The sequence below is a fragment of the Gigantopelta aegis genome, chromosome 2 (assembly GCF_016097555.1).
Source record: "Gigantopelta aegis isolate Gae_Host chromosome 2, Gae_host_genome, whole genome shotgun sequence".
Lineage (NCBI taxonomy): Eukaryota > Metazoa > Mollusca > Gastropoda > Neomphalida > Peltospiridae > Gigantopelta > Gigantopelta aegis.
This window is the reverse complement of record NC_054700.1, coordinates 42,868,537-42,882,392: the sequence shown is the minus strand read 5'-3', so window position 1 is coordinate 42,882,392 and position 13,856 is coordinate 42,868,537. Positions and strand designations below refer to the sequence as shown.

General features: G+C 37.1%; 1 protein-coding gene across 1 annotated transcript in view; it reads left to right on the top strand.

Moving 5' to 3' along the window:
* LOC121388636 overlaps positions 1-13,856 on the top strand; it is a 207,172-nt gene that overhangs the window by 38,615 nt on the left and 154,701 nt on the right. Inside the window, 9 exon segments of the mRNA XM_041520062.1 lie at positions 427-768; positions 1,309-1,397; positions 3,227-3,340; positions 4,991-5,071; positions 6,172-6,399; positions 9,454-9,616; positions 10,688-10,806; positions 11,712-11,900; positions 12,835-13,076. Coding sequence (XP_041375996.1) covers positions 427-768; positions 1,309-1,397; positions 3,227-3,340; positions 4,991-5,071; positions 6,172-6,399; positions 9,454-9,616; positions 10,688-10,806; positions 11,712-11,900; positions 12,835-13,076 — 1,567 coding nt within the window.

Here is a 13,856-nt window from a genome sequence, read left to right as displayed (position 1 = left end):
TAATTAATAAAATATGCCTTTTATATCTTTTGCTATTCATTTATTGAAGCAAGAACATAAATTACATTAATGTTTATTTCAATTAATTTTTGTGTATTTTTAATGAAAAACAAGTGCCCCGAAAATGGTGAGAATCCCCCAAAAGTGATTGGTCTACCATGCCTTGCCTAATTTCTAGGGAAATCATTATGGTATATCAAAGACTGTGGTATGTGCTATCCTGTCAGTGGGATGGTGCATATAAAAGACCCCTTGCTACTAATGGAAAAAATGTAGTGGGTTTCCTCTTTAAAACTATATTTCAGAATTAACAAATGTTTGACATCCAGTAGCTAATAATTAATAAATCAATATGCTCTAGTGGTGTCCTCAAACCAAATAAACTTTTAACTTTTACTAATACCATCACATCTAATCTTATTTCAGGATCTTACACCAGTTCTCCAGGTCAGGGCAGCTGTACGCAGTGTCGTGCTGGGTACTATTGTGACTTCACGTCGGAAACTCAGTGTGGGGCCGGGAAATACAGCACCTCCGGTTCAACCCTCTGTACCAGCTGCCCCGCAGGATATGAGTGCCCCGGACTGACCGACGCAGCACCCTCTATTTGTTCGGCCGGGACGTACTCGAGCAATGGTTCCAGCACGTGCACCTCGTGTGAAGCAGGTCACTACTGTCCGACAGATGGGATGGGTTCGGCCATTCAATGTGCGGCTGGACACTACCAGACAGGAACTGGCCAGACGTCGTGTACCGAGTGTGCACAAGGTAATATTTAAAGATACATGTTGTCCCTTTTGATAGATTATACATAATCTTGTGGTCTTAAAGTATGGTATTTTATAACTTGTGTCTCTTTTGATATGTTATATTCAACATTTGTGTGTTGAAGTATGGTATTTAATTTATAACTTATGTCTATTTTGATATTTTGTATTCAACATTGTTTACTTTATAACTTATGATGTCTGCATTCATATTTTATATTTAACATTAGCTTGTTAAATTATTATATTTTATAACTTATGATGTCTGTTTTGATATTTTATGTTTAACTCTGTAGTGTTGAAGTATGGTAATTTATAACTTATTATAATGTCTATTTTGTTATTTTATATCAATATTATGGAGTAAAAGTATGTTATACCTTATGTTTGTTTTTATATATAGCCTTAATAAGACATGTTTAGCTGTATGTGTTTGTGTGCCTTGATTAAATATTAAACTACAAACAGTGTTATTAGACGTCATCCTAAACATGTAATTTGTGTATGATAAAAATCAATTCTGTGTTTGATTTTCCTCCAGGATACAAGTGCACCGACCGTACCCAGAGTGCTAAAGCTTGTCCTGTAGGACAGTACCAAGATGGCCGAGGAATGGAGGCCTGCAAATCGGTGAGTGTATCACATTTAATGAGTTAGCCCATTTTCTCTTAGGTTTCTTTACAGTACTAGCCATTCTGTGGAGATTGGCTGGTCGAGAGGGCTACAGGGTTGAAATAATTAATGTGTCCTTAATCTGAACACAAAACTGGAAAGGCTTTTTTGAGCAGTTTAAAGAGAACTTTTGTTTTTAGAATAGTAACTGAGAAATGTATAATTTATCAACAGTTTATTGATTTTTATATTGTTTTGGTTTCATTAATGACTTGGAGAGAATTTTTTTTTTAGAATAGTAACTGAAAAATGAATAATTTATTAACAGTTTAATTGACTTCTGTTTTGTTTTGGTTTCATTAATGACTTTGTTAAACACATCTTCCTGACCTGCCAAGCTTGCTGGAAATTTAGTTAGATTTGACTGGAAATTGGGTCATTTGAAGGAAATAATGCATGATATTCCTTTCCCTCCAGTTTGATGTTACATATTTGTATGAAAATGCATAGGTTTAATCTCAATCTGATTAAAATTAGCTCTACTGGTCTACCAGTAGATCTAACAGCATTGTGTGGACTCCCATGTCCAGGTGACATTTCATTCATAAATAACAATTTAAATATTGACCAATTACACTTCGCCTTTTATAGTGTTATTTGGGAGCATACAAATTCTAAAAATATTGGGCGAGACTATTTATGTAATGGCGAACTTGTAGATCTATTTCAGCATTGAAAAAACAGGGGGAAAAGTGCAATAATAAACTTTGGATTGTATACTAGTATAAACAGATTTTATGGCTATACCATCACGGTTTTTTTTCATCTTGAAAAATAATTTTATATAAAATTTTATATTGCAGTTAGTTTCCGGCATACTTCGTAATTCACCCGAATTATTTCATATACCCTTGGCATAATCCTGAATGTTTTCAAATGCTTTTCAAATCACTGGCATGATTTTGCAAATAAAGTTTTGATTGGTCGAATAAAAGGTCAGCTGGACATGAGCTCCAAGGGGTTGCTGTTAGATCCACATTTAATAGTGGAGCTAATTTTAATTAGATTGGATTAAGCTTATAAGAGAAGGAAAAAAAGACAAAATACACAAATTCCATGAAATATAGGAGATTTTAGACAGATCTGATATCTTGGTGTGGCATGGAACCCAATACAACAAAATATTTTAGAATTTAATCATGGTTTTGTATTTTTGACCATTTACTGGTAATTTGCTTTGCTTTATAATTTGAGTTGGTACTTTGATTTTATGTATTGTATTATACATAAAATCTGTGATTTTACATAAATATATAAAAATAATATATTCATATACTTACCATTTGTGAAACCCAATAGCCGATGTGTATTTTTGTGTTGGGGTGTCGTTAAACATTCATTCATTCATTCATTCATTCTTTGACTTGAATGTTTTAGTGTCCATCTGGCTACGTACTACATACCACACTGAAACTGGTCAGATACAGTGTACAATCTGCCCATCAAAATCCAGATTTTGTTTTATTTTATTGAATACTTTGACTGTTTCAGTCAGATGCAGTTTAAAATCTGGCCATCTGTCTACAAACTTTGTTTTATTTTATTGAATACTTGGACTGTTTCAGTCAGATTCAGTTTAAAATCTGGCCAACTGTCTACAAACTTTGTTTTATTTTATTGAATACTTTGACTGTTTCAGTCAGATGCAGTTTAAAATCTGGCCAACTGTCTACAAACTTTGTTTTATTTTATTGAATACTTGGACTGTTTCAGTCAGATGCAGTTTAAAATCTGGCCAACTGTCTACAAACTTTGTTTTATTTTATTGAATACTTGGACTGTTTCAGTGTCCGTCTGGCTACTACAACACAGGAACTGCTACAATACAGTGCACGATCTGTCCAGCAGGATCAAAGTGTCCTGATCCAACAGCGTCACCTGTACTGTGTGCCAGTGGAGAGGTGAGAGTCATACTTTATAATTAAATATCCAACCGCGTCACCCGTACTGTGTGCCAGTGGAGAGTTGAGAGTCATACTGTATAATTAAATATCCAACTGCGTCACCCGTACTGTGTGCCAGTGGAGAGGTGAGAGTCATACTGTATAATTAAATATCCAACTGCGTCACCCGTACTGTGTGCCAGTGGAGAGGTGAGAGTCATACTGTATAATTAAATATCCAACAGCATCACCCATACTGTGTGCCAGTGGAGAGGTGAGAGTCATACTATATAATTAAATATACTGTATGCCAGTGGAGAGGTGAGAATCATACTTTATAATTAAATATCCAACAGCGTCACCCGTACTGTGTGCCAGTGGAGAGGTGGGAGTCGTACTTTATAATTAAATATCAAACAGCGTCACCCGTACTGTGTGCCAGTGGAGAGGTGAGAGTCGTACTGTATAATTAAATATCCAACAGCGTCACCCGTACTGTGTGCCAGTGGAGAGGTGAGAGTCATACTGTATAATTAAATATCCAACAGCGTCACCCGTACTGTGTGCCAGTGGAGAGATGAGAGTCGTACTGTATAATTAAATATCCAACAGCGTCACCCGTACTGTGTGCCAGTGGAGAGGTGAGAGTCGTATTTTATAATTAAATATCCAACCGCGTCACCCATACTGTGTGCCAGTGGAGAGGTGAGAGTCGTACATTATAATTAAATATCCAACAGCGTCACCCGTACTCTGTGCCAGTGGAGAGGCGAGAGTCGTACTTTATAATTAAATATCCAACAGCGTCACCCGTACTGTGTGCCAGTGGAGAGGTGAGAGTCGTACTGTATAATTAAATATCCAACAGCGTCACCCGTACTGTGTGCCAGTGGAGAGGTGAGAGTCATACTGTATAATTAAATATCCAACAGCGTCACCCGTACTGTGTGCCAGTGGAGAGGTGAGAGTCGTACATTATAATTAAATATCCAACATCTATATCAGCGTCACCCGTACTGTGTGCCAGTGGAGAGGTGAGAGTCGTACTGTATAATTAAATATCCAACAGCGTCACCCGTACTGTGTGCCAGTGGAGAGGTGAGAGTCGTACTTTATAATTAAATATCCAGCAGCATCGCCAGTACTGTGTGCCATTGGAGAGTTGAGTGTAATACTGTATAATTTTAAAAGTACAAAAAAAAGGGGTAAAGTAATACCTATCAACTTGAATCCTAAATGGATATAATTTTTTTTATATAATTATATAAGCATGAAAATAAAATGAACTCCCATCAAACAACTTTGAGTGTGAAGCCACTGTACTAAAAGAGTTTATCTGGGGGTCATTTTTCATCCACACCCACTTCTGCTTAAGTTATCTATAGTCCGCCAAATTTTATTACCATTGCTGACGGATGTAAATGTGAAGAACAGGTATTTGCACATTCACTAACTTCCAAAGGACAATGTGTGCGGAAGTGTGGGTGCAGATGAAAAAAGTGGATAAATCTGATCGCTGCCTTATGGATAGGTGTAAGGCCACTACACCCTCTTCTCTCCCACTAACCAACTAACAACTAACCCACAGTCCTGGAAATGAAATATAGAAAATGTGTATATTTATGCTCTCTGGTTGGAATTAAAGCTAATCCACGTTTCTTATTGTAGTTTTCTAACGAAGGAGCCACAGCTTGTCAGGCGTGTCCAGTTGGTCAGATCTGTTCTGGAGGAAGCCCAGTGTCCTGCCTGGTCAGTAGAACAGAGTTTAGCTTTTATAACAAAGAGGTCTTTTAAAAAAATTAAATACTTTAAGATTTGTTTCCACTGGTTTCTTATGTCATAAAATGTATTAGGTGCGTCATGAGACACTTTCTTTAATAGTTAATATGAATTATTTAAGGGAATTTGGTATATTCCTAGAAAACTAATGTGACATTATTTATACTGAAATTTTACTGTACGAGTTCATGTTGTGGTGAAAATCCATATTGGACAAGAGGATATATATAGAGGATATTTCATGTTTTTTGTCAAATATGATTTATATCTCATCAAGTGAAGTTTGCAATCATATCTCATGAGTCTAGCTTGCGTGAAGAGTATGATATGATTGCAAACTTCACGAGATGAGATATAAATCATATTTGACAAAAAACATGAAATATCCTGTATATATATCCTCTTGTCCAATATGGACAAATTTGACGAAAAACATGAAATTTTCTATTTATTATATAACTTTTGGCAATTTACCTTTATTTTTAAAATGCCAGCAGCAAACTAGTTCAGCTTTCTTACAGTGAAGGTAACATTTTCTACAGTGACGATAACACATTTTAGAGTGAAATTTTCACTCTAAAATGTGTTATCGTCACTGAGTGACTGATAACACTTTTATTTCACTGATATTTTAAGATATTTCACTAAATGTTATATAATAAAGAATGATGTATAATGATATTATTATTATTTTATTTAAGGTTTATCCTAATACCCGGTAGACATAATAATGTTTCTTTTTTTTATTTCATTTTTGTTTTAGTAATATGGATTTTTTGTAGGTATTCTAAAAGAATTATTTTTATTCAATTTGTAGGTATACTCAAATAATTATTTTTATTCAGTTTGTAGGTATTTTCAAAGAATTATTTTTATTCAGTTTTTTATTCTTAGATTTGAAGTTTATTATTTATATCCTTAAAATAATAATAGTAACAACCATTTTACTTCATTTATATCCTTTGAATATTATTATTTTTATTATTTCATTTATAATAATACTTCTTAATATATAATACATGTAATATGTAATGACATTAATTTAATATTATTTTTGTAATTTCATTCAGAGTGGGCAGTACTCAAATGGAACTGGTTGTGTGGACTGCCCTGTTGGATATGCGTGTCCATCACCCATCTCGGGACGACAGGCCTGCCCCTCGGGGACGTACCAGGACCAGACAAAACAGACGAACTGTCTGAGCTGCCCGCTGGGGAAATCTTGTCTCGACGTTTCTCAGACACCGGTCAGCTGTAACGCTGGATTCCTCAGCCTGGCAGGAGAGGCAGCCTGCAGAGTAAGAAATTTCTGGGATTGATCCCCATCGGTGGGCCCATTGGGCTATTTCTCATTCCAGCCAGTACACCACGACTGGTATATCAAAGGCCGTGTTATCCTGTCTTTGGGATGGTACATATAAAAGATCCCTTGCTACTAATGAAAAAATTAAGCAGTTTTTTTCTTCTTCTATTTTTCGGGGTAAAGCACTCACCTGATGCGCTGTCGGTCTATTGGTTATTTCTCGTTCCAGCCAGTGCACCACGACCGGTATATCAAAGGCTGTGGTACGTGCTATCCTGTTTGTGGGAGGGTGCATATAAAAGAAACCTTGTGGTTAATAAAAAGATGTAGCAGGTTTCTTATGATGACCATGTGTCAGAATTACCAAAAGGTTGACATCCAATAGCTGATGTGATCTAGTGGTGTCATTAAACAAAACACAGTAATTTTTCTCTATTTACTGGTGTTTATTATGGTGCTTCGTTGTGGACATCTTCATAAATCAAGGCTAATATTCGTTCCTCGTATTCAGCCTTGATACATGTAGTCAAGATTACTGATATCCACTACTAGCGCCCTCTATTGGAAGAAAATTTGTAACACCGATTATGTCCCTTACACGATGACATCGCTGACCAATCACAGCATCGGTAACATGTGACAATCTTGAAAGCAATATCAAAAATTAACCGCCGAAACCTTTTTTTTAACATATCGTGACAAACACGACACGTTTCCACGGATGCTGACGCTGCCATCTGTGTTTACAATAACAAGGGAATCTATAAGGAGCGTTGCAATTCGTTGCAATCAGATCTCATCGCATCCAATGAAATTTAAGCATTTTGTGGCACGATTTCTTGACGACATGTATCAAGGCTGAATACGAGAACGAATATTAGCCTTGATTTATGAAGATGCGTTATGGAGAGCTAATTGGTGTTCTTCCCACTTGTGTAGCTAGGAGAGGATGGGGTCACACCTCCCAGTTACATCTCTTCTTTTATTTCCTCACCACCTTTTATATTGTCCTGTTGTCCCATAACTCAACTCATAGACAGTGTGGGTTAAGTGAAAGGTCCCTTAAAAGGGGTTTAAGATTTTAGTTGGTTTTCTCATGTAATCTCTTGGCTCTGAGGCACTGAGTTACAATAATATTGTCCTGTTGTCCCATAACTCAACTCATAGACAGTGTGGGTTAAGTGAAAGGTCCCTTAAAAGGTGTTTGAGATTTTAGTTGTTTTCTCATGTAATCTCTTGTCTCTGAGGCACTGAGTAACAATAATATTGTCCTGTTGTCCCATAACTCAACTCATAGACAGTGTGGGTTAAGTGAAAGGTCCCTTAAAAGGGGTTTAAGATTTTAGTTGTTTTCTCATGTAATCTCTTGGCTCTGAGGCACTGAGTTACAATAATATTGTCCTGTTGTCCCATAACTCAACTCATAGACAGTGTGGGTTAAGTGAAAGGTCCCTTAAAAGGGGTTTGAGATTTTAGTTGTTTTCTCATGTAATCTCTTGTCTCTGAGGCACTGAGTAACAATAATATTGTCCTGTTGTCCCATAACTCAACTCATAGACAGTGTGGGTTAAGTGAAAATTCCCTTAAAAGGGGTTTGAGATTTTAGTTGTTTTCTCATGTAATCTCTTGTCTCTGAACTAAAACTAAAATTTGTTTTATTTAATGACGCCACTAGAGCACATTGATTTTTTTTATCTTATCGGCTATTGGACGTCAAACATATGGTCATTCTGACACTGTTTTTTAGAGGAAACCCGCTGTTGCCACATAGGCTACTCTTTTTACGACAGGCAGCAAGGGATCTTTTATTTGCGCTTCCCACAGACAGGATAGCACAAATCATGGCCTTTGTTGAACCAGTTATGGATCACTGGTTGGTGCAAGTGGTTTACACCTACCCATTGAGCCTTGCGGAGCACTCACTCAGGGTTTGGAGTCGGTATCTGGATTAAAAATCCCATGCCTCGACTGGGATCCGAACCCAGTACCTACCAGCTTGTAGACCGATGGCTTAACCACGACGCCACCGAGGCCGGTCTCTTGTCTCTGAGGCACTGATTAACAATAATATTTAGCGAGAGCCTGAATGGCCAGACCTGCACCGATGTTCATGATTATGGATGTCTTCAAAGTGCATGACCCAACACTGTGCATGCTTATACTTAGCTGGCTCTGCAGGTTTAATTCTTTAGGCTTGGGTGATGCCAAAAGAGTTAAACTGAACTGACAGCGGGGCGGGACGTAGCCCAGTAGTACAGCATTCGCTCGATGCACGGTCGGTGTGGGATCGATCCCCGTCGGTAGACCCATTGGGCTATTTCTTGTTCCAACCAGTACATCATGACTGGGTATATCAAAGGCCGTGGTATGTGCTATCCTGTCTGTGGGATGGTGCATTTAAAAGATCCCTTGCTGCTAACCGAAAAGAGTAGCCCATGAAGTGGCGACAGCAGGTTTCCTCTCTCAATATCTGTGTGGTCCTTAACCATATGACTAATGCCATATAACTGCAAATAAAATGTGTTGAGTGCGTCGTTAAATAAAACATTTCTTTCTTTCTTTGCTTATACTTAGCTGGCTCTGCAGGTTAAATTCCTTAGGCTTGGGTGACACCAAAAGAGTTAAACTGAACTGACAGCATGGGTCGAAATTGAGCTCTGTCAGCTTGCATGGGCAGGGCTAGCTCTGGCACTTGCCAAATTCGCCAGTTAAGAATTTGAAACACAACTGGCGAATTTTATTTCAATTTGGCGAAAGAATTTCATATAATGATTGATATTTTATGGAAAATAATGGTGGGTTTCAGCAAGTTTTAAAATTTAATAGATAATTTGGCAAACTTTTCTATACACCCAGAGCTAGCCCTGTATGGGATATAGATTCCTGCCAAGTAGTGTGAAACATGGGCTTTTTTTTATTAATTGTGAAACATGGGTGTTAATGTATCTATAGCTGTCTCTCTGTTAAATGATTTAATTATGGTGGATGTTTATTTGTATAGTTGTCTCTTTGCTACGTGTTTATGGGTTGTTTTTGTTTTTCATTCTAGAGTTGTCCCAATGGTTACTACAGCAGTTCTGGGGCTGGGTCATGCCAACAGTGCCCTGCAGGTCAGAAATGTTTTGACGGATCCAGCTTCATCACCCCGACAGATTGTCTTGCTGGAACCTTCTCACGCGTTGCCGAATCAACTTGCACAGCCTGTGATGCAGGTATTGGTTTATGTGGACTTATTTAACAGCATATACAATTGGTTTATTGATAAACTATTTTCTATCACACGAGGTACATTTAGTAGTGTAAAAATTGTACTGTTCTGTTTAATGTTTTTTCATTGTTGTAAAATCAACATTCAGAGCCTATGATGTAGGTATTGGTTTGTGTGGACTCATTTAACAGCAATTCAATTGGTTTATTGATAAACTATTTTCCATCACACTAGGTTCATTTAATAGTGTTGAACAATTGTATTGCCCTCTGTAGTGTTTTCTCACTATGCTGAATCAACTTGAAAAGCTTGTATGTACCCATTTAAGAGCAATACAGTTGCTTCATTGATGAAGTATTTTCCATACTAGATACCTGCATTAAATTTATTAGGCGACGCGATAGTGCTTACTTGAGGTGTTTGTGTCGCAGGATTGAACTACCTCAGTGGAACCGTTTTGCCAGTGCACCACAACTGATTAAAGGCTGTGGTATTTGTTTTCCTGTCTGTTGGAAAGTGCATATAAAAGATCCCTCGCTGCATTAAGAAAAATGTAGCAAGTTTCCTCTGATGACTGTGTCAGAATTACCAAATGTTTGACATCCTGAAAGCCGATGATTAATTAATCAATGTGCTCTTGTGGTGTCGTTAAACAAAAGCAAACTTTAAATTTATTACTGTTGTAAAATCGTACTGCTCTCTGTAATCTTTTCTCACACCGCCAAATCAAAGTGTACGTCCTGTGATGTAGGTATTGGTTTAGCATATTTATTTAACAGTAATGCACTTTGTTTATTGATATATTATTTTCTATCATACTAGGTTCATTTAGTGTTGTGAAAGCATTGTGGCAGTCCTGCTTTTTCTTGTAATATATCAATAGTAGTATTTCCAGTTATACTAAGTATATTCAGTGGTAGTAAAACATCATCCTGTTCTCTCTTGTGATATATTAATAAATTAATACTGTTGGTACTAACTATTTCCTATTCTACTAGATACATATGGTGCTAAAAATCATGGTCCTGTTTTGTATAATATATTAATAGTAATAAACTATTTTCTATCAAACTAGGTACATACAGTGATATTAAAGCATCATCCTGTTCTCTCTGCCCGGCTGGGAAATCATGCAATGATCCATCTGCTACACCAGTCAGCTGTGACCCTGGAACCTACAGCTCTACAGGAAAGGTAAAATATACATTCTAATTGTGACTCTGGAACCTACAGCTCTACCGGAAAGGTAAAATATACATTGTAATTGTGACCTTGAAACCAACAGCTTTACAGAAAAGGTAAAATATACATTGTAATTGTGACCTTGGAACCTACAGCTCTACAGGAAAGGTAAAATATACATTCTAATTGTGACCCTGGAACCTACAGCTCTACAGGAAAAGTAAAATATATATTCTAATTGTGACTCTGGAACCTATAGTTCTACAGGAAAGGTAAAATAAATATATTCTTATTCAACACATTTGTAAGAACGAATCTGATTGGATCTTGACTGAAATCTGAGCAAAGAACAGGTGTGTTTTGTTATGATATACTGATTAACAGTTTTGCTTACTTGCATACTGTCCATGCAGTATGTAATTAATTAAATACTGAACTATATTAAAGTCAGATGTGAACATATTCTTTATTTCCAATTGCCGACACAGATCGGTGGTTTTACTATAGAAAATGTCCGTTTTATAAGATCTGCTAATGCACCGGTAGTGAAAATAAATGTTCAACAGTTGCATGCACATCATTACAAACCTCTTTCTCATCTCGTTTTGAAACTCTCTTCTCGGTCTCTGTCTCTCTTCTCCTGACTGTCTCTAGGTCCCTCTGCTTCATCTCTCTGGCTCTGTCTCTATCTTCTATTTTTGTTCTCTCTCTCTCTCTCTCTCTCTCTCTCTCTCTCTCTCTCTCTCTCTCTCTCTCTCTCTCTCTCTCTCTCTCTCTCTCTCTCTCTCTCTCTCCACTTTTTATTTCATAACAACCATATGTTAGACACCATACAGCAATAATAAATTATAATCTGCCAAGAAGTTATTAATCAGACATTCCTTTCCTTTAATTACAACTGTTTTATTTATTTCCAGACCGTCAGCTGTACTCCGTGTCCTGCTGGCTTCGAGTGTCCCACCACCTCGGCCACACCCACAGCCTGTCAATCAGGTTTCTACTCGCCAGCGAACCAGACCGCCTGCCTCCAGTGCCCCACCGGTCAGTCCTGCATAGATCCATCCCAGGCCCCGGTCAACTGTCAGACTGGCCAGTACAGTCCACAGGTAAGCAAAAAAAAGACATTCAAATCTCGTATCAAAACATTAAGCTGTCTGTTAACAGAGATGTACCCTCTGGGAGGGATGTGGAGGAGGGCAGATGGCCCTCTGAGAATCTCACTTTTTGTTTTTTTTTACTCCAGAAAATAGCATACACATCTCAGGGTTTAATTTGTATAGTGTTTCATTTGTTTATAAAAAGTAGTGCCCCCCCCCCCCCCCCCTGGATTTTGATCACGTACAGCCCTGGTTAAAGTTTTTAGAAAAAAAGTACTGATATCTTGGAAAAATGAGTTGAGGTCTAACATTAATTAGGGTGAATAGAAATATGCATGGAATCCGTGTAATAAAATGATTAGAAGCAAATAGAAATTGAGCATAAACCAAGATGTTATAGAACTGTTAACCAATTAAATATTTTAGAAACATTTATGTTTCAAAGGCCTCAAAAGGCCTCTGGGCCTGAAAGCAAATTATTTGAAAACATAAGTGAAAGTGAGTTGGATACATTTTTAAACAACAAATTATAAGGTAAATTATATTTAATGGACATATATTCTGTTTCTTAAATATTCTCAAAATCTATGTTTAAAAATGTTTAAACATCTGCTCCAACTAAAACCTATTTATGGTTCTAGCAGTTGCTAACTTTAAAGGTTATCTTATGTGCAACAGAAAAATAAGTTTCAGTAGTGCCAATTTTATTGGACATGGTGGCTTTGACATCTGGGTATTTGCCATGGAGTAGCCAATCGTATGTCTCTTTGTGTAATATATCGCTATGTGATAACAAAAACCTTAAACCATGTTCTCTCAAACTCTGTTGTATGAAAAAATTAGTATTCATAAGTGCTCGAAACCTTCGTGGTCTATGAGCAAGTTAAAGCATTACGCAGTATTCCTAACAGTTGTAGCCAAATTATGTTTTGTTTTGTTCTAGGGTTCCAGCACATGCAGCCAGTGCCCTGCTGGTTATGACTGCAATCCTTCCCAGGACTCCCTTCCACCGTGCAGTTCTGGCAACTACAGCACCGCAGGTCAACCTTGTCAGACGTGTCCGCCTGGCACGTATTGTCCGTTCCCGAGTATCGGTCCAATCTCATGTAAGACAGGGACATACTCCCTCGGTTCTGCTACTACGTGCACCGTCTGTCCAGCGGGAAGCTACTGTGCCTCAGCGAGGTTTGTGAAACTTTATGTTAAGGGATCTTGATCCTAAAAATATGGGTAATAAATAGGTAGCATAATCAACTGTATAGTCATTCATTTACATCCATTTGGATCTTGGTTGTAATAATGTCTACAGAAATTCATGACAGTGTCTTGATATGAGTATTTGGTATACACCAACTTTTCAAATCTTCCAGTTTTAATATTCATATGATGGTAGAAAGAAATAAGCTAGCACTTGGTATTGTAGACCAAATTTCAGTCACTGTTAACCATAATGTCTGTATGAAGTACAAATAGGTAATGTGGCATTGAATGTCAGTAATGTGAGGTTGAATGTCCATTAAGTGAAATTGAATGTCAGTAATGTGAGATTGAATGTCCATAATGTGAAATTGAAATTCTGTAATGTGAGATTGAATGTCCATAATGTGAAATTGAATGTCAGTAATGTGAGATTGAATGTCTGTAATGTGAGATTGAATGTCAGTAATGTCAGATTGAATGTCAGTAATGTCAGATAGAATGTCAGTAATGTGAGATTGAATGTCTGTAATGTGAGATTGAATATCAGTAATGTGAAATTGAATGTCAGTAATGTGAGATTGAATGTCTGTAATGTGAGATTGAATGTCTGTAATGTGAGATTGAATGTCAGTAATGTCAGATTGAATGTCAGTAATGTCAGATAGAATGTCAGTAATGTGAGATTGAATGTCTGTAATGTGAGATTGAATGTCAGATTGAATGTAAGTAATGTCAGATTGAATGTCAGTAATGTGAGTTTGAATG